The sequence below is a fragment of the Chinchilla lanigera genome, unplaced genomic scaffold, assembly GCF_000276665.1.
Source record: "Chinchilla lanigera isolate Chin_1 unplaced genomic scaffold, ChiLan1.0 scaffold00049, whole genome shotgun sequence".
In the NCBI taxonomy this organism is placed as follows: domain Eukaryota; kingdom Metazoa; phylum Chordata; class Mammalia; order Rodentia; family Chinchillidae; genus Chinchilla; species Chinchilla lanigera.
In genome coordinates, this window is record NW_004955450.1 from 8202028 (window position 1) to 8227982 (window position 25955).

Consider the following 25955-nt stretch of genomic DNA (forward strand, 5'->3'; position numbering starts at 1 on the left):
TTTTTTTTTGCAGTACCGGGGATCGAACTCACGACCTTGCTCTTGCCAGGCAGGCGCTTATGCCACTGAGCTATATCCCCAGCCCCTGTATTTTTATTATTGTGTTGTAGGAGTTCTTTAAATATTCTAGGCCTAAGTCCCTTATCAGATATATGGTTTACAAATACCTTGCCCCACTATGTGAGTTGTCTAATTTTTTAAAAACAGTATCCCTTGAAGGACAAAAAGTTTTCATTTTGATGTCAAATTTAGTTTATAATTTCTGGGTTGTTTTTGGCATCATATCTAAGGAGGCTTTGACATGAATACTCTAGCAGTTTCTTCTAAGAAGTTTGTTTGGGCTCTTCAGCTTTACAATCCATTCATTTGGAATTAATTTTTGTGTGTGGTGTGAGGTAGGGGTCCAGATCCAGCCTCCTGCATGTGGATATCCGGTTGTCTCAGGACCATTTGTTGGAGATTATTTTCATCATTATGTTGCTTGGTAACGCTGGCTTTTCTGGCCTGGAGAAATGACTTATCTCCCTTCCCCAGGAGAGATGGTTCCAGTCTTGCTGGGGTTTCCAGTGAGCAAGCAGGTGCCCCAGCTGGACCAAGGGCCTCCCCTAGGGCCTGTGCTGAGCCCCGACGTCGCTTGCTTGCTTCTCCCAAGACTTAGGGTGCCAGCGCACCCGTTTTGTCCCTGAGGTTCTGAGAGTTAAAGTGGCCTTGCCTGCAGGGAAAGCAAAGGGGGTTTGCTGTTTTGGAAACAGCTTTCTCCCCCGAGGAGCGGGCAGGGGAAGGAGGCCAGAGGGACCCTTCTGGGGGAGAGGAAAAAGTTGGGAGTGGTGGGCACTGGCTGTATGGGTCTGTGTGTATTGGTGGCAGGGTATGAAGGGAGGAAACGTGCCCTTTAAAAGTGTTTGGTGCTCGTCACAGCAGCAGTGATAACTGAACCGTGACGTCAACAACTTCCACAGTGTCATCACCTCCACCAGTGGGGAAACAGAAGCCCAGAGAGGTTAGGCACCCTGCCCAGGGTCACACAGCAAGTCATTTGAGTCAGGCTCAGACTGTGTGACTGCAAGTCCACACCCTTCATGGGTCCACTTCATTGTCTCTCCATGGGATTGGCAAAAAGGGACCCAGGAAGCCATGGGACAGAAGATTTGGGGTCAGAAGACTCAACTGAATCCTGCCTCTCCTACTCCCTTGCTGAGTGCTTCTAACTCAGAGATTTATTTATTTATTTTTGGTTTTTCTGAGATGGAGTCTCTGCTATGTAGCACCAGCTGGCCTGAGAGTTGTGGCAATCCTCCTGCCTCAGCCTCCTGAGGGCTTACTGGCTTAAAATATTTTAAAAACATTTTATTACAAAACAATACATGTGGTGTTACATTTGAAACAAGGCAGGCAGTAGAGAGGAAATAAATGGGCAGCCATAGTCTCCTTCCTCCAGTGTTTGTGTCTTAAAGTGTCTCTTCCTAGTCAGGCGTGGTGGTGCATACTTGTACTCCCAGACAGCGCCTCAGGAGGCTGAGGCAGGAGGATTGCCATGAATGTGAGGCCAGTCTGGGCTAGAGAGTGAGTCCAAGGTTGGCCTGGACTACACAGTGAGATTCTGTCTCAAAACCAAAAAAAAAAAAAAGAAGTGACTCTTACTAGATGGCTTGAGGGACAGTGTCTGATGTGGCCAAGCCCTGGGTCTCCTGTCCACCCTCTTCCTCATCCTCTCCTGAGTCCCTGCCTTGCAAGGAGAGCGGAATGGCTATGGTGAGGTGGGATGTTGCCGGGGACCACCTAGGTGGGGCTCCTGCACCCATGGGTCAGGGCAGGTGGGCTCCCCAGAGGAACCGCATCCCCATGGAGGCCTGCAGGACCGGCAGGAACTGGGCAGGAGGCAGAGGGTGGCGGGAGGAGTGTCCCAGGCAGACCAGGGCTCAGAGGCAGAGAGGGAGCAGAGCGCCGGCTCCGCGGTGGGCACACAGGTGGGTCACTGCTCTGTCCTGGTCCGTGAAGGCGCACTGGAAGGGGCAGGCTGAGGGTGCCTGCTGCGCCCTGCCCACACGGCGAGGCCAACCGCGTTTGGTTTTTTTCTTACAACTTCCACCCTGCCGCCTGCATCATTTTCTGTTGCTGCTCTTCCCGTACCTGCTGCGGAGAGAGAGAGAGGAGCAGGACAGGGAGAGGGAGAGAGCAGCTTCGGGGCAGGACCGGTGCCCAGCCTGACTGGCTGCTTTTAACTAAGTCTGTGGGCAGGGAGAGACTTTTTATCCCGTGCAAGTGAATGCAAACGGTTAGGGAGATGAATAAATGGCGGGGCTGCCGATGGACTGTTGGGCTCCAAGGAGGGACATTTGTCTCACTTTAGAAGAAGGACCTGGAGGGCTCAGCCCCATCGACTCGTTCATTGTGCTGTTATCTGCCAGAGAGGCAGCGACACCGCAGCAATTAAGACAAACTTTGGTCTATAAGTTCGCGCCTGCAATCTCGCACCTTCAAAACAAGACAAATGATACCGCCAAGGGAGGCCGCAAAGTCTCTCACAGCCTCTGTCCCAAGTCACAGCGAATATTTGTGGTTGGGCAGCAGAAAATTTGTCACTGGGAGGCCCGGGCTGTGCTGGCTTCCCTGTCCCCCGTGAGCATCCTCTCTGCGGCTCACCCGTCCCCGTTGTCCTGGCTGTGTCCCCGCCCCATGCTGGGATGTAGGTGTCTCCTTCTCCTCCCACAGCCTCCCTTCCCACTGCCGTCACTGCAACTGGGGACAGAGGCTCCCGTATGCTGAGCTCCCAGGGGGAGTCTGGGCAGCAGACAGTGCCATCTTTGAGGTGGCATTGCAGCTCTCCCTGGGCTCCCCCCGCCCCGGGGATGTGCTGAGGGGTCTGGGGAGACAGCAGCCTAACGCCCCGCCCCATGCCGAGGCGTCACCCTGAGCTCACGCTCTGGCCTTCGGCCTGTGTGCAGGGGCCGGGACGCTCATGTTGCCCCTTAAGGACCCAGGTCTATTTGGCTTGGCACAAGGCTCTAGGCGCCTGCGCTGGGGCAGGGGACCCTCGGCCAGGCTGTGCTGCCTAGCACGGGCTGCCACCTGACTGGGCTGGGTCTCCGGTCACACTGCCTTGGATCACAGGGCCTGCAGTGAGGGTCCCACTTTTCTCCTCTGCTGTTACCGCCTTCTTGGAGGATCCCAAACCCTGGGATTTTGTATACATATTTCCCAGCAGGGACACCAAAGATGGGAGAAGGGAGGGACAGTGGCCTGGTTTTTTTTTTTTTTTTTGTGGTACTAGGCGTTAACCTCAGGGCCTTTGCACTCACCTTTTTTTGTTTTTAATATTTTGAGACAGGATCTTGCTAAACCATTAAATTATTCAGGCTGTGCTTAATCTTGGGATCCTCCTGCCTCAGCCTCCCAGAGTCCTCCCAGAGGACTGTACCATTAGGCCTAGTTGGCCCGAGTATTGAGGGGGCCTCCTTGCTTCTATGCCAGGACTCTGCCGCCTGTCCTGTGCTGGAAATGCTCCTCACACTGTGCACTTGAGTGGCTGGGGGCCACGTTCTGCTCTGAGGGCCGCGTTCCCCGTGCCCTGCCCGCTTGGAGCCTTGGTGTGCTGGCCCGGGCCAGGCCCTGGGGATGGACATGGGCCAGGCTCTGTCGGCTCTGGAGGGGCTCTGTCTGTACCCAGAGAAAGGAAATGCAACTGCTGAGAGGGGCCCCGAAAGGAGGGCAGGAATTATCACCAAGCCTGGGTGATGGCGCCGGTGGCATTCCGGCCCAGGGGAGAACCTGTTCCTGCCCATGGGGCTCTGGGCTTGTGGCCTGTGACAGTCGTGTGCCAGGCTGTGAATAGCCTTGCGCTCCACTGCACCTCGACAGGCAGAGGGGTCTGTGCAGGAGCTGCCCGGGGCACCCACCCCCACCTTCTTGCTTCAGGCCAGCGGGGAACGTGTACTTTGGGGGGGCTGTCAACGCGGGGTGAGCGGGGAGTGGGCTCCGGAGGGCCCAGGAGCCCTGAAGTGTAAACAGAACGGTGTGCGCGCGTGCAGGTGTGCACGGCCCTGGGCTGGGGGTGCGGAGCTCCAGGGCTCCAAACGCTTTCCTGCGGACTGGCTGCGGCTTCTCGGGCGGACCACTCTGCCTCTGCGCCCCTTTCTCCATCTGGAAACTGGGCAGAATGACGACACCACCTACTGCTCGGCCCAGGGCCAGAACGGAGTTGAGACTTAAGTCCTGAGCACGGCGCCTGACTCAGGAGACCTGCCCGTTTCCCTGACCCCCAGCACTCGGGGCCACCCCGCTCTCCAGACAGGAGTGAGCCCTGAGCTGCTGGCTCACGGCCGGGGTCGGGCCTCCCTTCCCGGGCAGCCCCCCTCATGTGCTGAGCACGGAGGAATGGCAAGCGCGAGGGAGAGGGAGTGTCGGGGACCCGGGCCAGCTGCAGCCTGGTGCCATCTGCAGTATGACGGCCCCGACTCTGTCCTGGAAGCCAAGGGAAGCCTCATGGGACGGCGGTCCTTCCTGGGCCCTGGGCTGGGCGTAGGGGGAAGGACAGCTCCCGCACGGCGGCCACCGGGCCATCCAGCGCTGGTGGTGCCCTCCACGCCCAGGAGTCTCTGCCCTGCGCACGGACCGGGACCTCTGCCCTCATGCAGCTTCTCTTCTAGTGCATCACAGGCACAACAGGAAGTAAAGCGGCTTGTCACACAGGAGGACAACGGTGCGGCCAGGCCCCGGTCCCAGAGCAGGGGTACAGGGGCTGCGGTTTTCCAGTGTGGCTGGGGGAGCCCGGTGGGTACTCCTGGGATCGAACTTGCAGTCCTGCCTCAGCCTCCCAGGGAGGACAGACGCGCACCACTGTGCCTGGCTTGGTTCTGCTTCTGTTTTAACAGCACCCCCACCATGAGAAGGGAGCGCTGGAGCCTGGTGAGGGGTCGAGGCCCTTACAGAGCGGGTGTGGAGGGCGGCGCCCATCCCCCTCAGAGGTGAAGACAATGGGAATTCGGGGCGGGCTCAGTGGAGGTGAGAAAGGGGGGAGGCGCAGCTACGGCGGCCTCGCCGTGGTCTCGGTCCCAAGGCCCAGCTGGGCACTGAGGTGCGGGCCCTGGGGAGGGAGAAGCTGCAGACCCGGAGGGCAGGGTGGGACCACTGAGGCCCCCGGAGCCCCTCCGCCTGGGCTCCAGCGTGCCACGGGCGCCCCGCTCACCTGGGTGGTGGTGGGAGGCCCAGGAGAGGTCCAGTGGGGCGGGCGGAGGAGCTGGTGGCCGGCTGCGCAGTGGGGTGGGCGAGGGCCTCTCCGCTGGCGCGGGCCTTGCCTTGGTCTCCAGTCCCTCCCGGGCTGCCGGGTCAGGTCAGCTCGCTGGTGTCAGACACAGGCCAGAGATCCGGGCTCAGGGCCTGGCTCCGCTGCTCCGCGCTACCCGCTTCTCGTCCGCCACCAGGGCTGGGCTGCGGGCCTCGTCACCTGACTGCGGGGAGCACGCCAGTGCCTGCGGATGCCTGGGTGACAAACCTGTCCCAGGGGTCCCCGCTCGCGTGGAGACCCCGCCTGGCCCGCCGGACACACTGAGCACTCGGCTGCATGGGGAGCCTCCCCCGGCAGTAACACTTTATTCAATCAGTGCCGCCCACAGGGCCTGACCTTTACAGAGCAGTTAGGACAGAGGGGAGCAGGGGCCAGGGCACCTCCACCTGCCGCCCGCCCTGACCCAACCTGCTGGAGTCGGCGCTCAGGACAGGGGTGGGGACTGCCAGGCGGGGCGCTGCCGGCAGGGCAGAGGCGAGTGCGGGGCTGGGCCAGCGAAGCTCTTCTGGTGCAGGCAGCGGACGCAGAGGGCCGCGGGTGGGTGTCCGGGTGACCGGTTCTGGACTTCCCTGGGAGGCCTCACGGGGGGCCCTGCTGGCTGCGCCGCTCCTCCAGGGCCCTGCACACCCACATGGACACCACGGTGGCGTTCCCGTCGTTGAACTGCACGATGAACGGGTGGCCCTGCGGGAAGAGGGGCAGGGGTGACGTCGGTCTGCAGGCCCGCCTGGCAGTGCCCCGCCAAGGCACTTGCTCAGCCTGGCACTGGTTGTGCTTTTCTCAACGACCCTGGCAGGCAGGAAAGGCCGCTTCTGGCCCCCTCCCCATCCTGAGTCTGAGGCCCAGGATGGATGCTGAGCTGCCCCCGGCCCCGTGCCACACTGCCCGGCCCTCCATCGGTTCAGACAGGGTTCAGCCGTGTGACCACTTCCGGTCCAGAGGCTGCCCAGAAACCGGGGAATCAGCAGGTCAGAGGCTTTGGCGAAGCCTTTTAGCTCCCGCCGTCTGCGCAGCTCCCCTCTAAATCAATCACAGCCTGTGGCGAAGGGAGGGTGAGGCACACGGGGAAGGCTGGGAGGGAGCGCTGGGCTTCGCAGGGGCCGGTCTCGGTTCTAACCTACTTAGCCACAGGCGGCCCAGGTTGTGTTTAGCCGGCCCCTCCCCCGCTGTGCGGTACACCGGGAGCAGGCCGCGGCCTCCCGAGAGCCAGGGAAGCCAGCAGCAAGCGGACGCAGCCAGGACTGACCACGACAAGGCCGGGGCACAGGGCCAAGCCCGCTCTTTGTCCTTCGTGGCTGCACACTTTACACCTGGGGGCTCCCCACAAAAACCTCTGCGGCCTGCATGGGGACCCTGGGGAGCCAGAGCGGGCCGCAGAGGGATGGGGGGCTCCCCGCTACCCCTCCCCCCTCGCCTGGGCTTGGCTGCAGCCCTGGCCCTAGCGGCTCGCTCAAAGCAGCACAGGGCAGCGAGCTCCTTATGTCCTCTGCCATGGCGGCCAGGAGGTCATGCGGCCCCCAGCACCCGCAGAGGCCTGGAGGGCCAGCGGGGGAAGGGATGGGGCTGCATGGCTCACCTGGAGCCCAGCTCAGGCCGGAGGCATCTCTGCGGAGGGGAATGAACGCCTGAGCCTCCTCCCTGTGCCGGTGCTGTGTCCCCTCACCCTGCCTTCCGGCGCAGGGACGGCACTGACCTTGGGGACATGGGGCGGCAGGGAGGCATGTGCCACGGGACTTCTCGTGGCACCCTGGGGACAGAGCTGCAGGGCCCTGAGGGAGCGGGGGAGAAAGGGGAGCAGGAGGCCAGGGTGGGGGCTGGGGCGGGAGCGCCTCACTCTCCTCCCGGTGAGCGGCTGCCCCGTGCCGCTTTCTCTCATGGCTGCCTGTGACAGGAAGTCCTCCCTGGGGCCACGTGTGCACACCCCCTTTCCGCAGGCTCGGGAGAGGCGACCTTCTGCCCTTCTGAAGAACAAAGGGAGAAGCTGTGCTCAGGAGCCACGGCTCCTCCCCCGAGCCTGGGGTAGCACAGTGTCACTTTCCCAGAATGCCGGGTGACTTTGGGGCCATATGCTCCATCTCTGTTGTCATCTGTTGGGGAGCAAGCAGAGCGGAACTGCAGGAGGGGAGCGGCATTCCTCCGCTGTCCCCGGAAAGGCCGGTGGCCGCTCCTTGGGGTGCACCTGCCCAGTGCCCCTACAGTAGCCAGGCCGGAGGGGGCCGCTGGCAGGCCTGTCCTTGAGGGTCTACCCTGCAAGGAAGTGACCAGGACACCTGGGCTCTGTCCCCAGCCACTGCGGACTGGTTAAGGGTGGGTGCTGGAGAGGGACGGACGGACAGACAGACAGACCGCGCCGGCAGCCCTGTCTGCAGAGCTGGCAGGGTGCACTGCGTGGGGGCGCTCTTCCTTCCTGCCCCTCGCAGGGCCGCCTGCCCGTTATGGCAGCGACAGCTACAGTGTTTGGGCGCAGACTTCACCCCAGAAGGTGGAGACTGACAGAGGAAGGCCAGGCAGGGGCTGTGAAAGGCGGGGCGGCCCACAAGGGGGGGCGACCCACAGGAGGCCACAGCCAGAAAGCAGTGTCACCCCACTGCTGCGGACCCCACTGAGGGGACTGAAAGGCACAGGAGGACGCTGGCGGAGGCCGAGTCCATCGTGAAGAGGAGCTGCTGCCCTGTACGTGCCTTCCTGCCCCTGCGGCTGAGCACCCCTGAAGGAGAGGTGGGACAGGGGCAGCCCGAGCCCTCCGATTGGCAGGCAGGCATGGCCATCGTCAGGGGACTGGGGCTCCGGGGGTTCCAGTGGCGGGTGCTGTGTGGGGCTCGGCAGGCTGCACGTGGGGCCCAGTGCCCGCTCGGTGACGCCCACTGTTTGCCTTCACTTGGGCTTTGAGTTTCTTCCTAAGTAGGAATTTACCTATTTGGGCCCCGGACGTGCTACTTTCTGTGAGACTTTCCTAGAGACTCCTGTGCATCTGAATCATTCGGTAACTTTCGGGTGCGGCTGCGGGCCCCGGAGCAGTGCCTGGCATGTGGCTGGCCCTCACTCCATGCCTGGGACACGAGCAGGTGACCTCTGCACTCTGGCTGCAGCTCCTCCCCGGAGAGCAGCTCAGGCACTGGCTGGTGCCTCGCATCTCAAGCGGCCAACTTGAACCCTCCCTGCACCCCCAGCCCAGGGACAAAGGACAGCAAGGCTCCTGGACACTTAGGAGGAGGGGCAAGGCCGGAGTGGGAAGACAGTGGAGGTAGGGTTGAAGCCGGAAGACACCGCCCCGCCTGCGCTAGTACTGGTGCTCCCTGAGGTAGAGCACAGTGTGCTGTCACTTCTACCTTTTAAAAAAGAATGTCTTCCCTGTACTTGTATATTTTAGGCACCCAACAACTAATCCTTAACTGACAAACTGATTTCACGAAGGAAAAAGGCATGCTGCGTCCTTCCTACTCAGGTCTCTATGCGACAGGCTCTTTTAGTCATTTAACGCTCAGCAACTATATCAAGCAGGAATATTATTCCCGTTTTACAGATGAGGAAACAAAAGCGCAGCAAGATCGAGGAGCTGGTCCAAGGCCTCTGAGCTGGGCCTGGGCACTGTGTGTGCAGAGCCCAGGATCCCGGCTGCTACATGTCCTTCTCAGCGGCCTGGAGCCAGGGAGCCAGGCCCCCGGCAGCTACAGGGTGGGGTGATGGCGCCCACCCCACTTCCCAGCTCTATTCTGTCTGTGCGACTGAACCCCAGAGGAGCTAGGAAAGCCAGGCCAGGGCCTGAGCAAACTTCTCAGGCGCCAGAGACCAGAATCTGCAGGCGAGGGCAGCAGGGACCATCAGCAGCAGCGTACCCAGCAGCAGACGGCCCGGGCCCACGCTCTGGCTCTGTGGAACCTTTCTGCACGTCCCACCTACAGATACCATCGACCCCTTCCCAGAACTGCCTGTGCCTTCCCGCGGGCCTTCCCAGGACCGCACGCGTCCTGCAGTGTCGGCGTCCCTGGGGGCCACCGTGCGAGAGCTCTGAGGACGTGGCGAGGACGGGCACCTTGGCTGGCTAGTTAGGGCGCCTCCTTAGGAGCCTGGTTCTCAGCAGAGTGGGGGGGCAGGACTAGGGAGAGGCAGCTCCCCGTGAATGGTGTCCCTTGGCGTCGCTTCCTGCAGCTCTGAGCACCTCCGCTCTGGCCTGTCCGTTCATTGTAAGCGATCTGGATGAACACATGGTACTGTCAGGACCACGCTCACCAATAAAACCCTTCTGCTCTCCCTGTTAAACCACCTACACTGGTTCAAAGGATGCTGAAGCTGACAGGTGGCTGGGAGGGTCACGGCTGCCTTCACACCGGGCTGCCTTCACACCAGATGATATACAGAGACACCCCAGATGTGGATGGAGACAGGAGATTGCTACCGCTGCCTTTAGCCCTGCCTCTCCCTGCATTTGAATCCTGTGACAGAAGCCTCTTGGATGATTTTCTAAAGAAGTTTGCAAGGAATAGTAACACATTCGTGCTAACACCTTATCGCTTCTTTCCCGTGTGAGTGCTGGGGTCCTGCATTAGTTTCACATGGTAAAATGTGTGCTGCTGCTAAAGCTTTAAAACTACCAAACAGCAGGGCACGGCGGCATGTGCCTGTAATCCCGGCACTCTGGAAGGCTGAGGCAGGAGGATTGCAAGTTCAAGACCCTTAGCAACTTCATGACTTAACAAGACCCTGTCTCACAAAAAAAAAAAAAAAAGCTGTAGATGTAGCTCAGTATTAAGGCCCTGAATTCAATCCCTGTTATCAGAGAAACAAAGAGACAAACAACTTCTCCCTCACACACAAACACGCACTCACACACACCCTCATACGCACATACACCCAAAGTCTACCAATCCCAACCCTATTTACCCAGCAGAAAAGTTCAGGTTAGAGAAGTTAAATAATTTATGGAAAGGGGCAGATGTCCGACGTCCTCTAAACTGCTGGCAGGTGGCGGGCAGTGGGCAGCTCTTTTGACGGGAGTTGTGTGGGATGACGAATCAGAACCACCCGTGCCTAGGCTCATCAGCAGGGTGGTGGGAAGCGGGAGGCCGGAAGGACCGTGGGGGGACCTGCATCCCCTGCTGGCCCCTTCGCTGCGGGAGGCTGTGGTTCCAGCACCCCAGGGCCCTCGCCAAGGGGACACTGCAGCCCTCCCAGGGCGGCCTGTGGTTGTTTACGTCCGACTGGGGCTCAGCACACACGCTTTCTGCAAGGCTCCCGGGGCCAGCAGGTAAGCACAGCCTCCAATCCAGAGTTTTACGGAAGGCCAGTGCTGCACGTCCAAGCTGTTCGGTGGAGGCAGCTACCGGTCCTCTTCCTGTCACCTCTGGGTCTTATTTTTTGGCTGGTTTTGAACGCAGGGAAGCTGTGTGCTGGCCTCGGCCTAGGTTGGAAACCACCAGCTCTCCCTTCCTCCTACAGTGGGCTGGACAGACCAAACGAGACGGCCTGACCGACAGATGATGACACACGCTGTGCAGTGTGGGGCGTCGCTCTGACACCGGTGGGCCCCAGGGTCCTGCAGCTGGGGAGCAGCATTCAGACGACAGGCGAGCGGGAGGCTGTGGGTCCCGAGCATCGGTTCTGAGAACGTCTTTCCCAGCCTCCATCCCTCAGCTCTCCCCTGGCTTAGAGGAGGCAGCCAAGGGGTGTGGGGTGGTGGCGGGCGGCGTGTCCCTTCCAACTCTTCGTTTCCTTTTAAGACCTTCCAAGTGAGCTAATACCCGTGACGTGCCATTGCAATCAACCTTCCAGAGTTTATTCTTCACTACGGTTACCGTAATAGATTTTTCTCCCAAATATTCAACTATTAGCAGCAAATTGCTTACTTCTCAGTCTTTTAGATGGTACAAGGGTGCTGAGGGGGCCAAGGAGCTCCCCACCTCTCATCTGCGGAGATCTACACGCTCCTGAGAGAGGGGCTGGTTAGAAAGGGCCTGCTGGGAGGACAGGAGGCTGAGGTGGCTGGGAGGCGTTGCAGGGCCTGTGCTCTCCGGGCAGCCTGGGGACCAGTTACCATGGTTACTCCAGCAGGCTGGCTGGGGGCAGTGGGGTGCTGACCCTTGTCTTGTGAGTCCTGATGACGGAGCTTGTGTGGGCGCCCCGGGCAGGGCACGGCAGGAGGAGGCTGCTCCCCACGGCCACCTCAGGCGGGGCGGTGCAGAGAGGACGCAGAACAAGGCGCTGGGGAGGTGTGAGGGGTCCGGCTCCAGGCCATGCCACAGACTCCCCGAGGCCCGTGCTGTGCGTGCAAGCTGTGACTGGGAGGCAGTGAGGGGACCCAGGGACGCGGGGCCTGTCTCGGGTGGCAGCTGCGTGGGGGTGAGGTTTAGAGACACCGTCCCCTTGGGGTGTGACGCGTGGGCGGAGGCGCCGGCCCGCGTGAGGGAGCTCACGCATGCGCGTCAGCCTCCCTCCACCACCGACAAACGCCTGGGGGAGCCATGGCCGGAGCGGGGTTTCTGGCTCACGGTTTCAGGGTCCGGACTGTGATTGGCGCTGCCGTTTGGGGCCTTGGGCAACTCACTGTGGTGGGAGTGTGAGGGGCTGCACCACCAGGACCTCACGGCCAGGATGAGACGGAAACAGGACAGCAGAGAACAGAGGTCCGTGACCTGGCCGCACCTGTATCCGCCCCTCCCAGGGCGCCAGGTGGGGGCCACGCCTTGAACAGACGGCCTTGGGGGCCCCCAGATCGTACTACTAGCAGTGATGGCGAGATACAGTGAATGTTTACATTAAAAAGCCAATTACAGGAAAGACACCCTGCCAGGAAAAAGGGAGTAAGTGTGTTCAGAGCGAGGGGAAGCACTGTGAGGGGAACCGTAATACGTCTCTTGCTGTAAAACATTTTACACTTGAGCATTCACTATGTTTTGAGTACAGCTCGTATAGCAGCTCTGTATGTGCATACAGAGATGGTGAAAGAGCAGTCAATCACCAGAAGTAACACAAGGCCAGGTGCTGTGGTGCACGCCTGTAATTCCAGCACTCAGGAGGCTGAGGCAGGAGGATCGCTGCAAGTTTGAGGCCAGCCTCGGTTACAAAGTGAGCTCAAGGCCAGCCTGAACTGCATAGCAAGACCCTATGTAAAAAAGCCAAACCAAACCAGACCGCCCCAAAACAAACAAACAAGAATTACCAAAATTTCTGGCACCAGGTGGGTGCTCAGGAAGTTTGTTGAACAAGAGTGAACTGAACGGTTCTCACAGCGAATGAAAAGACAAGCTGAGAGGACAGATGGCTTCAAAGCTTCCCTCTACAAATGTTTGGCTGGGTAAGAGAGAACATGAAAAAAAAAAAAGCATAGATGAATTTGTAAGAAAAAATAAAAAGCTTTAACTGTCGAAAATGGAAGGGGAACTGAAGACCGGAACTCTGGTGTTTGGGTGAAGTCCTGTGGCCCTGAGGGGGCTGCTGCAGCCAGGCACACAGATCTGGAAGTGCTGAGACCTAGGCAGGTGACCCGCCCGTGACCCCATGGAGCCCTGAAGGAAGCTGGGACCAAGGAGGGATGGGCCTGGGAAACGTCTGCCCATCAGCAGGGTGAGGGTACGGCGGCTCTGAGGGACAGTGGACCAGGAAATACGAAAACGAAATGGAGCTCTACACAGTTTGGGGGTTCGATGTATGAGCTCTGTGGTCTGAGAATCCCAAGCTGATAAATTAATATAACTTTATTTAGTGGTGCTCTAGAGTGCCTCTCAGAAACACAGGGAAACAGGGAAGACCATTCTGAAATCTGTTAATTTCCATGGTAATACACCCACTGATGTTGGGCTTACAATAAAAATCCCAGACCAGCCAGGTGTGGTGGCACACGCCTGTAATCCCAGCACTCGGGAGGCTGAGGCAAGAGGATCGTTGCAAGTTCGAGACCAGCCTAGGCTACAACGTGAGCTCAGGGCCAGCCTGAACTGCATAGCGAGACCCTGTCTCAAAAAGACAAGAAAAAAAAAAAAAAAATCCCAGACCCTGTAAAGCAACAATTCCCCCACGCTAGAGTCAGCACACACATACCATGCAGGAAGGTCAGCACTCTCAGTGCCAAGACACCATAAAACAACCAAGAAGAAAATCTACAAAGAATAAAGACACAAAAGAAGAAACGGAAACACTAAGAGATGTTTAAAAGAGATCTGAAAAAGAATCAAGTATAACTTAGAGGAATGTAACAAAGTCATTAGGAAAAAAGCCTTCATGGATGAGCTACATAGCAGATAAATCCACGAGCACTTAGTAAGCTGGAAGAATAATCGAGAGCTGAATTACCCAGTAAAGGGAGACTTTTTTTTTTTTGTCTTTTAGAGACAGGGTCTCGCTATGCAGTTCAGGCTGGCCTTGAGCTCACTTTGCAGCCTAGGCTGGCCTCGAACTCCTAACGATCCTCCTGCCTCAGCCTCCCAAGTGCTGGGATTACAGGCATGTGCCACCATGCCTGGCTGAGACTTTTTTTTTTTAATATGTAGAAGAGAAAGACCTGAAAGAATGACATGGGGTAGGGGGGGTAGTATCCAAAGAGATGACAACTGAAAGCTTTGAGGACCGATGAAAGACATGAATTTCCAGATTCAAAAATCCTAATGATTTCCAAACAGACTAAACACAGTAAAATCGGCATCGAGAGCTGGGGCTGTAGCCCAGTGGTAAAGTCTTGCCTGCACACACAAGGCCCTGGGATCAATCCCCAGTTCCACAAAACAAACACCATACCTAGCAAAATCAGTAAAACCGCAGAATACCTAGGACCAGAGAGAAAGACACATCTGCCAATAGTGATAGCAGTTTCTTGCCAGCAAGAGTAGGAGCCAGAAGACACCAGGGTAGCTCCAAGGTTCTGGGGAAGACCAACAACTAAGGCTTCAGACCCCAATTAAACCCACCATCAAGAGCTGGGGTGCAGTGAAGACAATACTAAAGGAAAAATTGAGCTGGCTTCACCACTCCCAGGCTGGTACCCACAAAACCCTTAATATGCTGCGGAAAAAAGAGAAACTTCAGAAGGGACGAAGAATGTGGTAGATAAACCTAAACAAGCACTAACTATGTAAAACCACAAATACAGCAACATGTAATTCTGAGCCTCTGAAACCCAGGTGACAATGAGACCCTGGGCCAGGATGACCTGTAGGAAGAAGGGTAAGCAGTCTCACGTCTAGCGCTGGAGGAAGCGGCAGACACTGCTGGCACTAGCAGAAACCGGTCCCCTTCCTGGCTTGTGGCAAGAGCCCCAAGTTTAGGTCGCTGGTGAAGTCATGGTGTCCCCAGCCTCCCTTGTAGCTGGTGTGGCTGATGCTGTGGGAGCAGATGAGCTGTGTCCATAGCAGAAGAGGCAAGCGTTTCTACGCTCCTTCCGCCTGGGCACCCACTTCCTGCTTCTGCTACACGAGTGGGAAACGGCCTCCTGTCTTAGCTAAGCTGCTGTTCGGTTTTTACTACACACAGCTACAGCCAGCTCTACCTAAAACACAGAGAAGAGATTGATCCTAACACTGATTGTTACGTTAGAGACTTAGGCACAATCAACTAGATGCTAGAAAGAGAATGTCATTTCCTTTTTTTTTTTTTTTTTTTGTACCAGGAATTGAACTCAGGACCTTGCACTTGCCAGGCAGGTGCTGTGCTGCTGAGCTATATCCCCAGCCCTGAGAATGTCATTTCTGAACCAAGAGAAAGAATAAAAGAACAGGGAAAAACTTACTTTAACAGAACACAGGAGAAAAAAGGCAAATGAATATTGCAGAAGGTACAAAATAACATGTTAGGAAAAAATTTCTTTTTTGCGGGGGAGTAACGGGAATTGAACTCAGGACCTTGTGCTTGCCAGGCAGGAACTTGTGCCACTGAGCTATATCCCCGGCCCAGGAAAAAATTTCAAAGTTATCAATAAACTAAATATAAATGGTTAAGCCAGGCGTGGTGGTGTACGCCTGTAATCTTAGCACTTGGGAGGCTGAGACAGGAGGACTGTTGTGAGTTCAAGACCAGCCTGGGCTACAAAGTGAACTCACGGGCAGCCTGAACTGCACAGTGAGACCCCGTCTCAAAAAGACAAAAAAAAAAAAAAAAAAAAAAAGACAAAAAAAAAGGTTAAATTAATCAGTTATAAGTCTTAGATGAAATTAAAAACAACAAAATGCAAAGATGTACTTAAAAGAACACATAAAGAAAGGGATAATCAGGGCTGGGGATTTAGCTCAGTGGCAAAGCGCCTGCCTGGCAAGCGCAAGGTCATGAGTTTGATTCCTGGTACCGAAAAAAAAAAAAAAAAAAGAAAGGGATAATCAAACACACAGAAGACAAATACCAACTACAGTATTTTTTTTTATAGGATAAGCACTAGCTGCATTTATTAGACAAAAATAAAACTTAAGGCAAAATGTATTATAAAGAGTCATTAGTAAAGATAAAAGAAACTCTTCAAAATAAAGACAATGTTTTGACCTAGGTACCTAACATTACTACCTAAAAACATATACAGCAAAAACTAACACACTTCAAGGAGAAAATGACAAAGCCACAGTATTCCATGACAAAGCTGATAAAGCAGGTAGAAAATTAGCACAGCTACAAAATATTTGTGTATCCAACTAATAAGCTTGATAAAAAAGATGTGTAGAAGATAATAGCTATAGAATATGCTTGTTTTTTTTTTTTCTTTTTGAGACAGGGTCTCACTATGTAGTTAAAGTTGGCCTTAAACTCATTTTGTAGCCCAGGCTGGCCTTGAACTCACAGCGATCCTCCTTTTTCAACCTCCCAAGCGCTGGAATTACAGGTGTGCACCACCACACCTGGCTAGAATATGCATTCTTAAGAGTGAACAATAAAAAAAGTAACTGACCATATACTAAGAAGAGTCTCAAAAATAATAGAGATCTGATGTTGTACAGAACATGTTCTATGGGCTGGGGAAATAGCGCAGTAGCATGAGCGCCTGCCTGGCAAGTGTAAAGTCCTGAGTTCAATCCCTGGTACCGCAAAAACAAAACAAAACAAAACAAAAAAACAAAAAACCAAAACATGTTCTATGACCATGGTGCACAGAAATGAAGACAACAGTCACAATAAAACAACAAAACATCTCTCAATGCTTAGAAATGAAAATGCCCTTGAATAATTCATGGGTCAAAAAATACTGACAACTCTAGGCTGAGGGGCCCTTACCCAAAAGGCTTGGGACCAGAAGTCTTTCAGATTTTGGATTTTTTTGGATTTTGGAATATTTGCAGAACAACGAGGTGTCTTGGGGATGGGCCCCAGGTCTAAAAGGCATTTATGTTTCATTTATGTATTACCCACAGCACCTACAGGTAGCTTTATGCAGTGTTTTTGGTGCACCTGTGCTTTGACTGTGACTCTTCACGAGAGTTCAGGTGTGGAGTTTCCTACTTGTGTCAGGTTGGTGCTCAAGAGGTTTTGGGTTTTGGGGCATTTCTGATTTTTAGAACTTGTTCTTTAAACTGAGTGGCTATGAGGGGCTGGCAGGGTAGCTCAGTGGTGCAGCGCTTGCCCTGCACGCATGAGGCTGCAGGTTCCACCCCCAGCACTGCAAAGAAACCAAAACCTGAATGAAACCTGAATAAAAGCTCTCCATTTACACATTTGTGGAACGCACCTAAAACACACTTAAAAGGTAATTTATAGCTTCATATGCATATATTATGGGGAAAAATCAGAAATTTATAACTTCAGTATCCAATACACTATAAAAAGAACAAAAAAACCTAAAGAAAAATATGACAATAAACAATAAGGACAAAACATAAAGGAATGAAGTCGATGGAGAGATGATCGCTTCAGTAAAACACTGATTCTTTAAAAACTTGATACAACTGGTAAACAGAGATACTATAAGTAAACAACAGGAATGAAAAAAAGTCATATAACCACAGACCCAGCCAAATGTAAAAACAGTAACGGCATCCCATGTATGAATGACAGGAAGTCAACATGCATTAAACATGTAGGACGATTCACTGCTCAGATGGAGGGAGGGATGGGGGAGGAGGGAGGGAATGACTGTGTGTGTGTGTGTGTGTGTGTGTGTGTGTGTGTGAGAGAGAGAGAGAGAGAGAGAGAGAGAGAGAGACTGAATAATAGGGGTGAGCGGGAAGGCCAGTAAGAGCACTGACCCACAAGATGACAAAGCATCCTGCACAGACGGGCTGCAGGTTTTGAGTACCGGGATGCAGTACCCATCACATTTAACTTTTCAAAGCGCTGCATATCCATTCTCATTTCAAGAAGCATCCAATTAAGTAAAGCCACTACCTGCTTAAAACCCACCCTACCAACAGCTTTTCTATCTTCTTTACCGGAGAAGCAAACCATACACAAAGCACAGAGACTGAAGCCAAAGCAGAAAACTGCTGATGCTATCAGCTCAACAAGCGCAGAGGGAAAAACCTGCCGATGTGAGATGGCCACGTCGGGGTAAGGAATGAAGGCGGCGAAACATCACCCTCTTGCTGTTTTCAGCAGTGACGCCTCAGTTTTCAGGACCGGGTGGTGGGGGGTCTGGGGGGCTGGCTGGGGCAGCCCCTTTGGAAAATTAGAAACAAGAGCCTAACAAAGGCCTGGGCCACCACAGCTTGTCCATAAGATACAATTTTCTTGCTTTTTTTTTTTTTTTAAAATGAACAAAGCATGGAGAAGAAGCCAACCATTTGAAAATTCTGGTCATTCTGCATCCTGGCAGTGAATAAAAATGATCAGAAGCCGCTCTTAGCCTTGAGCAATATTTTCTAAAACAAAATGCAAAGAACCTGTGGCACTTCACTATCCTGTCACTGATTTGCTGTGGCTGGCAGGGTGACGCGCCAGACCATTAACTGTGTGGAAGCCTGGCGTGTGCCGCGGTGGTAGATGGGCGCCGTGTCTTCTGCGGCGGGGTCGCTGGACACGCGGGACAGGTGACTGAGGATGCAACTTCGTCTGGCTGCAAACAAGGCGCTGCCTTTTCTGTTGTGCCTCAGAGACCCTCGCCCATGTCACTGGCAGCAAGGCCAGGTTCCTTGGTTCTAAGTGGCTCCTGTGGGTAGCTGGGGCCTGGTTTCCCAGGAGACAAGGATTCCGCTCGCTTCTCAATGGATGTGCTGAGAGAAGTGTCTATGGGCCCAGATCTAAGATGGGTTTCAGAGCCCGGGAACTTTCCTTGGCAGGTTCACGGCTATTTGGACCCCTCAGAAAATAACCAAACCATGACGATTTGAGGTTCAGCCTAGTTACTAATTCTAGAGCAAAATAATCATATTGCTTCCAACTTGGACTTTCATATAAAGGATCATCAAGCAGTATGTTTCCTATTTAGTGATATGGCCTGTTTGCAAATCTTGAAGGACTTTAGATCTATAAGGCCACTATAATTTCACCCCTGTATCTTAGACTTTGGATCTGGAAGTTGCAGTAAAACCTGAACGTCTTACTTTTCGCTGTCTCTCAGTGTTTATTCAAATCCAGTGTAGTAGCTTGTCTAGCAGCCTAATGGACAAAAGAAATGGCCAAATAGCAGCAGCCTAAGAAAGGGCTGGGTAGGCGGAGGAAAAAGGGCAGTCAGTGGCAAGCAGTGACATCTACAAGCTCAACTTCACAACAAAACCAAGAGACTTGTTTCAGGGCAGCCAGCACAGGGAAAAACGGTCTTACACATGCTAACGCTGGGAGACATGGTGTAGCAGAATGCAGCAAGACAGTGTCCATGATGACGATAGAAAGAAAAATGTTTCATTTTTTTTAGAGATGGGGTCTCGCTATGTAGCCCAGATGGGCCTTGATCTCACAGCGATCTGCCTGCCTCAGCCTCCTGAGTGCTGAGATCACAGGTGTTCAGCACCACGCTCAACAGAGAAAAATTTTAGAAAGCTAGATCTTGATGTATGTCATCTGCTTAAGACAGAGGGGTACACTTAAGAAGGCCTTTTTAAAGTTTTGAGTTTTACATAGGATATGCTTTGATTATGAGAGTAACTTCGTCTTTATCCATGATACTGAAAATGTGTGGCCGTGCGCGTTTGAGAACCCCGCTATTCAACAGTGACAGCTCTTCTATCTCCCTGTGAAGTTCTCTGTGGCACCCCAGGGGCAGACAAGCCCAACGATCCTCTGAATTCGGTAAAGACCTATGGGGCTGCTGAGGGCTTCCTTTTTTTTTTTTTCCTTTTTCTGTTTTTTTTTTTTTTTTTCCGGTACAGGGAATCGAACTCAGAACCTTGCGCTTGCCAGGCAGGCGCTGTGCCACTGAGCTAAATCCCCAGCCCCTTACCCTGGCTTTCTTTATGGAGAGTTTGTTTACTTCTAAGATTTATGGTCAGAGTGGAGGGGGAAGGAAGAACTGTCCGGCAGAGTAGATTTATAACCCCATCCTGTTTTTTAATAACATTAGGGATGACACCCCATGGCACACGCTTGGGATGACTAAAGGGCAGCTCAGGAACTCAGGGGAAGTTTCATATTTTGGGTCCGGCGCTTGTGTGGCAAGGTCAGGAGGAGGGTGCCAGGGAAATGAGCCAGGGAGAGGGGCAGAGAGTGAGTGTCAGCTGGCTTAATTTTCTGTGTCAACTCTGAAAATTAGATAAACAATGACAAACCAGGCTTTTTAAATGAACTTGTCACTTCTGGTTTTCTTGATACAGGGTAACATTTTTCAAGTCCTGGGAGCCCCAGAGACAGATTTAACCCCTGAGAGGCTTACCTAAGGTTGGCAAGTCTCTACATCCAAAAACAAGGGTTTAGCCCCATGCTACAGCCCTTAAAAGCAAAACTAATTCATTTGAATGGTTACACTTAATCTCCTTAACATTCAATATGATTTTTTTTTTTTTTTTTTTTTTTTGTACTGGGAATCGAACTCATGACCTCAGGCTTGCCAGGCAAGCGCTTATGCCATTGAGCTACATCCCTGGCCCTCAATAAGCTTTTCATAACAACTGAGAGGACTCTGGCAGAGCCAGAAGGCCTAGCCTTTGACAGGAGGGTCTTAGCAACTTTGCAGTTTTTTCTCACCACTGTCCGTGCTTGCTTGACCCACTCAACCCTTCAACCCAGTTCCATTAATTTTTTTTTTTTTTTTTTTTGAGACAGGGTCTCACCATGTAGTTTAGGCTGGCCTTGAACTTACTGTGTAGCCAAGGCTGGCCTTGAACTTGAGGAGATCCTCCTGCCTCAGCCTCATGAGGGCTGGGATTATAGGCGTGGGCCACCAGGGGCCTGGCTAGTTCCTCTGATCCTAACCTCTTTTTGCAAATGTGTCCTTCAACTCCTGCTCTAAGCAACCCAGCAGTGCCCCTGTGGAGCAGGTCCCGGCTCTGCTCTTAGCAGCAGCAGTGGGGAGCATAGCTCTGCCCTGCCTGCCCTGCCTGGCTCCTCTGTCCTGAAGAGGCAGGAGGAAAACTGTGATTTCTCCACGCATCCTGCTACTGTGAGTGTACCCTGCAGTGCCCTAGCAGGGCAGGCAGAGCAGCCATTCTTTTTAACAGCTTCCTTACTGACTCTGCTCCGAGATTTCTTCAATGGTCGGGCCTGAGCATGGCAGACAGAGAAGCACTCACATGTACAAGGGAGATCGGAGCAGTGTCGGTTCCTGAGTGCCTCAGCTCAAGGGGCTCTTTCGGGGTACAAGGAAGCAGCTGGGCAGCCCCGCTCCTGGCAGCTGCCACGCATGAATCCTGGTGAGAGACACCAGGAGACCTGGGCAAGGAGGGGCTGGGACTGAAGCGGGCAGGGCCAGCCCGCGCTCTTTGTTCTAACAGGGCAGTGACTGCAACCTCACTCGCCAGGCTGAGCACTGAGTCAGGCCAGGGCCTCACGTGGCCTCCGAAGCCTCGTTACAAAGTTAATGCCACCTTGTTTCACAGTCGGGGACGCTGCACTGAGGTGGTAACAGTGGCTCAAGGTCTCTCTATGCAAGTCAGGCTGGCCTTGAACTCATAGCGATCCTCCTGCCTCAGCCTCCCAAGTGCTAGTGCGTGCACCACTATGCCTGGCTCACAATGTCTCGTGAGCCATGCTCTGCAACAGCAGAAAGACCTCTCTGCATGAGAAAGCCACAGAGCCTCTGTCTGCCCTGGAGAAACTGTGACAGGTGATGCAGGGCCCTCCAACCACCCCCGTCTTTGCCTAGCTCCTCCCCTGGTCAGTGTCGGAAAGTCTCCTTCCACAGCTCCCGAGCTTCAAAATCCCGAGGCCAGCTAGCTATTGCCAGGACAGTGCCTGGAAGGCGTGGACAATGCACAGGGCGCAGTTGTCCTGCCTGCTGGGATGAGGCCTGGCTGTGTAGTGGGGCCTGCGTGGGTCAGCGGGGAGCGGCCCCCACCCCTGATGCTTCCAGGAGTCCTGTGGGTTCCGTGCTCCACGACGCTGCAGCCTCCGCCTTCTGTGGACCAGGGCTGGCGGGAGGCCACGCAGACTCCCAGTACAGCGCAGTTTCGCAGCGGAGACCACGGAGGGCCTCGGTGTGCACGTGGATTGTCTGTTTTCCACGGAGTACTCAGAGCTGGCACGCAGGGTTTCCATGTGGTTGGGCTGTCTCTCAGCGGCCCGCAGGTGGCGGCAGTGCTGGGGAGGGGGCTGCTCTTCACCCCAAGGACCCTCACCCCCCGGGGGCGACCCCTGCCCCGAGCCCCAGGCCCAAAGAGCCAACTCGCCCCGTGTAAAACAAGACCGAGCAGGCTTCTCTTGGGCTCCAGAGCCGTGTAACTACGACACGAACCAGGAAAGGGATCCCAACTGTTGCGCCCGTGCACAGCCTACAGACGAGGCGGCAGCGCCCTCAGACAGCATTTCAAATACAGTTTATTAGTGTGTGATATGAAAAGGGTATTTTTATTGCATGATATAATGCAATGGGACCTTGGGCGCTCTGTGGAAAGACCTCACGCTCAGAAGTGTAATGAACCCGTAGTCCCCAAAACATTATACTGTACATTAACCTATCATTAACAGCACATTAGGGCTGGGGGCATTGCACGCTTGCTGGTCAGGGCGCCATCAGGACAGTGCGGAGCAAACCACATAGCCTTCCCAGGCTTAAAACAAATAGAGAAAATAAATATTCCTGACGTCTGCAGGCAGCTTTAAAGGAAGTTCAATCCCAGCTCTGCCTTGCAATTTCCCAGCCTGCTTTAAAAAAAAAAAAAAAAAGGAAGCGAGGTCCACACCGAACAAAGGGTGAGGGCAGCGACCGGCTGGTCGTTTACCGCGACTACTCCTGGCCCCATGACCCTGCGAGGTCGTGTGCCCACGGTACCTCTGGTGGCATGAAAGCTGCCTGACCGCGGACGCGGAGGTGGGAAGGACGCTGGGAGTTGTGTGACCACCTTCTCATTTTCTTTCTCTTTTTTGAAGTTTTCTTTAAAAAATTACTATGTGTTTGTGATGCAAAGTAGTTTTATTCCTCTTGGGGAATTGGTATACACATGTATTGAATTTTTTTTTCTTTGTAGCTAGTTTATTTATTTCTTATTTTTTTGAGACAGGGTCTCGCTATGCAGTTAGGCTGGACTTGAGCTCACGTGGTAGCTCAGGCTGGTCTTGAGCTCGAAAAGATCCTCCTGCCTCAGCCTCCTGAGTGCTGGGATTACAGGTGTGCGCAACCTTGCCCGGTTGAATCTGAAAGCTTTGTGTTTCCCCTACCTATCCACTTGTCTCTCCCACCCTCAGACCCACTTCTTGTCTCCTCACTTTCTTTTCTTTTTTTTTGAGACAGTGTCTGACTATGTAGTCCAGACTGGCCTCACACTCACAAGGATCATCCTGCCTCAGCCTCCCAAGTGCTGAGAGTACAGGTGTGCACCACCATGCCCGGCTCTCTTCATTATCTAGTTGGAGAAATCAAAGCTTAGAAAGATGAAGGAGACCATATACACCTGACAGAAAAACAGATGACACAAGAAAATGCAGATGGCTGGTAATGTGAAAAAACTCACACTTAATAAAAGAAATGCAAGCCAGGCATGGTGGTATATGCCTATAATTCCAGCACTCCGGGAAGCTGAGGTAGGAGGATTGTAGCTCAGCCTGAAGGCCCTGGGTTCAATTCCTAGTATCACAAACAAAACTAAATAAGCAAACTGAATGACAAATATATACCATTTTACCACTGATCAGACAGGCAAAGACTAAAGTCTTATAAGCTAGTATTAGGAGAGGCGAGGGAGGGCTGGGGATGTGACTCAGTGGTAGAGTTCTTGCCTTATATACATAAGGTCCTGAGTTTGATCCCCAGCAAAGGAAAAAAAAAACCCAAACAAACAGAAAACAGAGAGATGAGGAAGAATTGGCTTTCTTATATCTAGTATATAAAAACTTATATATAGTCACTTTCATGTTAGTAAAAATCTGGAAATGGTCAAGATGTTTTGGTTAAATAAATATGGTACATGCCTATAAGCCCAGCACTGGGGAGGCTGAGGTAGGAGGAAGATGGCTCTGAGTTCAAGGCCAGCCTGGAATACATAGTGAGACCCTCCCCCAGTCCCCCACCCCAAACTGATATTATGGAGTACTATGCAGCCATTAAAAAGAATGTGACAGACATTTATATAATGTGGAATGATCTCAAAGGCACATTTAATGACTGTAAGAATTAATGAGACTAAAAAGATGATTTTAGGATATATAAGCTATTATTAACAGTGCTCATCTCAGGAGAGAGGGGCTGCGGGCCATGAAGGGGTTTGGAAGAAGATTAACTTCTTATGGTATTTCCTTCTGTGTTATTTGATATTAGCTATAATTTACAAACTAATTTTATTTTTATTTACTTATTTTATAAACTAGTTTTAGAAAATATACAATGACGAGGGCAGAAAGAAACATTCCCAGGAACTAAAAAAACAAAACAAAATAAAACAAACGAACAAAACAAAACAAAACGAAACAAAAAGCTACCGGGCTGGGGATATAGCTCAGTGGCACAAGCGCCTGCTTGGCAAGTGCAAGGTCCTGAGTTCGATTCCCGGTACAAAAAAAACCAACCCAAAAACCCAGGAACTGCGATTTTCTACCTGCTGTGCTAAATGCTTTAAGCGCTCATCTTGTTTTTGTTTCACCAAAGCAGAAACAGGGAGTTGGTCACGACTGTCCCTTCCCAGGATATGGGGGCTCCAGCTTCACAGGTGAAACAATCTCCTCTTTACCCATCTTCTGACAGTGAAACGGGGGGTCTGTGAAGTCGAATTCTTTCCAAACTCGATGAAGCTACGGCCCCCTGCCAGGGCTTGGCCAGAGAACAACTAAGGAAGGACGACACAAGAGGCTCTGACTTTGGCTAAGGTCAAACCAAACGTTTTTCTGGAAGGATCTTCATATCATAAATGCACACAGGGCCTGGGGACCCCGAGGCTATGCAGCGTTTAAGTAAACAATGCCCGGGACTCACACAGAAAGGGCAGGTTTCTCTATTTATGCGGGAATGGATGTCACCGAGACCCAGCGGCTGGTTTGGGGCCAAAAAGCCTTCGGAGCATCTCCGGCCAGAGCGCTGCCTCTCCCGAACTTCAGAGTCTTGTTCTTTTGGGGCAACAGGCTTTGCGGCAACGTTTTCACATGCTGGGTTTTATTTGTCCAAGAGTCTGCTAGCACACACGCACGCGCGCGCCCACACACACACACATGCACGCGCGCGGTAATTAAAATGTTGATTAGTAAACAGTTTAACTATATGACAGACAATGCAGTTAAAGCCTACGGTTAGGTCAATATGTGATTTAGATTTGCCATTTAAAAAAATCTCATTTAAATTTTGCATACATTAATCACTACCATACTTCAAGGTTCTGATATCCACCTGACTACAATATTAAAATAAAACTTGCTGCCCCAGGGAAATCCTACTTATTCTTAATTGTTTCGAGGCTTTGATGGGCTTTTAATCTAAGATTAATTTATGCAATTTTAAATAACTCTTCTTATGATTAATAAGCTTGAAAATTAAAAGGAGTCTAAAGCAATTATAATGAGCATTTGGTCATAACCTCATTAGAAGGGGGAGTGAAGGGTACAGCTCTGGAATTCTTACAAGACTACAATTTAAGGTTACTTTTAGAGAAGTCAAACATAGTTCCTGAAATTGCAAAGGCAGGTTAGCAAAGGTCAGTGTTAAAATGACGGCTGGTAGATTAGCATACTAATGACTCTCCCACAGTGACAGGAAGGACACGCAGGAAGACAGAGAGACGGATGACAGGCGACAGGCGGCCGGGAAGCCAGGCTCTGAGCTCGGATTCTGGGCCCGCGGAGTGGAGCCCGTCCTCCGTGGGTGAGGGTGGTCCCGCTGCAGGCTCAGACGCAGCCAGCGCCGGGCCCAGAGTGGTCGGAGATCAGCCCCTGTGCCCCCTCGTTGTCGCCTGCTCCTGGCTACGGGCAGCCCTGTCCGCTGCGTCTCTGAACAGACAGCGAGGCCCTGTCAGGCGGGATCTGCCCCGCAGTGACCAGCCGCCGGTCACTTCCAAGGTCTTCTTCCTCAGCCAGGTGCGTTCTACTCTGCCTTTAGTCCCCAGCACTCCATTGTGCTGTTGTCCTTCCCGGAATGCCTTCCCTTGCCTTTTTTATATTTGAGACAGGGTCTCACTACGGAGTTCAGCCTGGCCTCAAATTCACAGTGATTCGCTGCTTTAGCTTTCTACTTAGTGGGATTACAGGCCTGCGCCACCATGCC

General features: G+C 53.2%; 1 protein-coding gene across 7 annotated transcripts in view; it reads right to left on the minus strand.

Annotated features, from left to right (window-relative positions):
• Nucleotides 1–5549: 5549 nt before the first annotated feature.
• Map2k5 (mitogen-activated protein kinase kinase 5) overlaps nucleotides 5550–25955 on the minus strand; it is a 250682-nt gene continuing 230276 nt past the window's right edge. For all 7 annotated transcript variants that reach the window (XM_005393687.2, XM_013518967.1, XM_005393686.2 and 4 more), the window contains one exon: nucleotides 5550–5968. In XM_005393687.2, coding sequence (XP_005393744.1) covers nucleotides 5864–5968 — 105 coding nt within the window. In that variant the 3' untranslated portion in view covers nucleotides 5550–5863. The remainder of the gene's footprint in view (nucleotides 5969–25955) is intronic.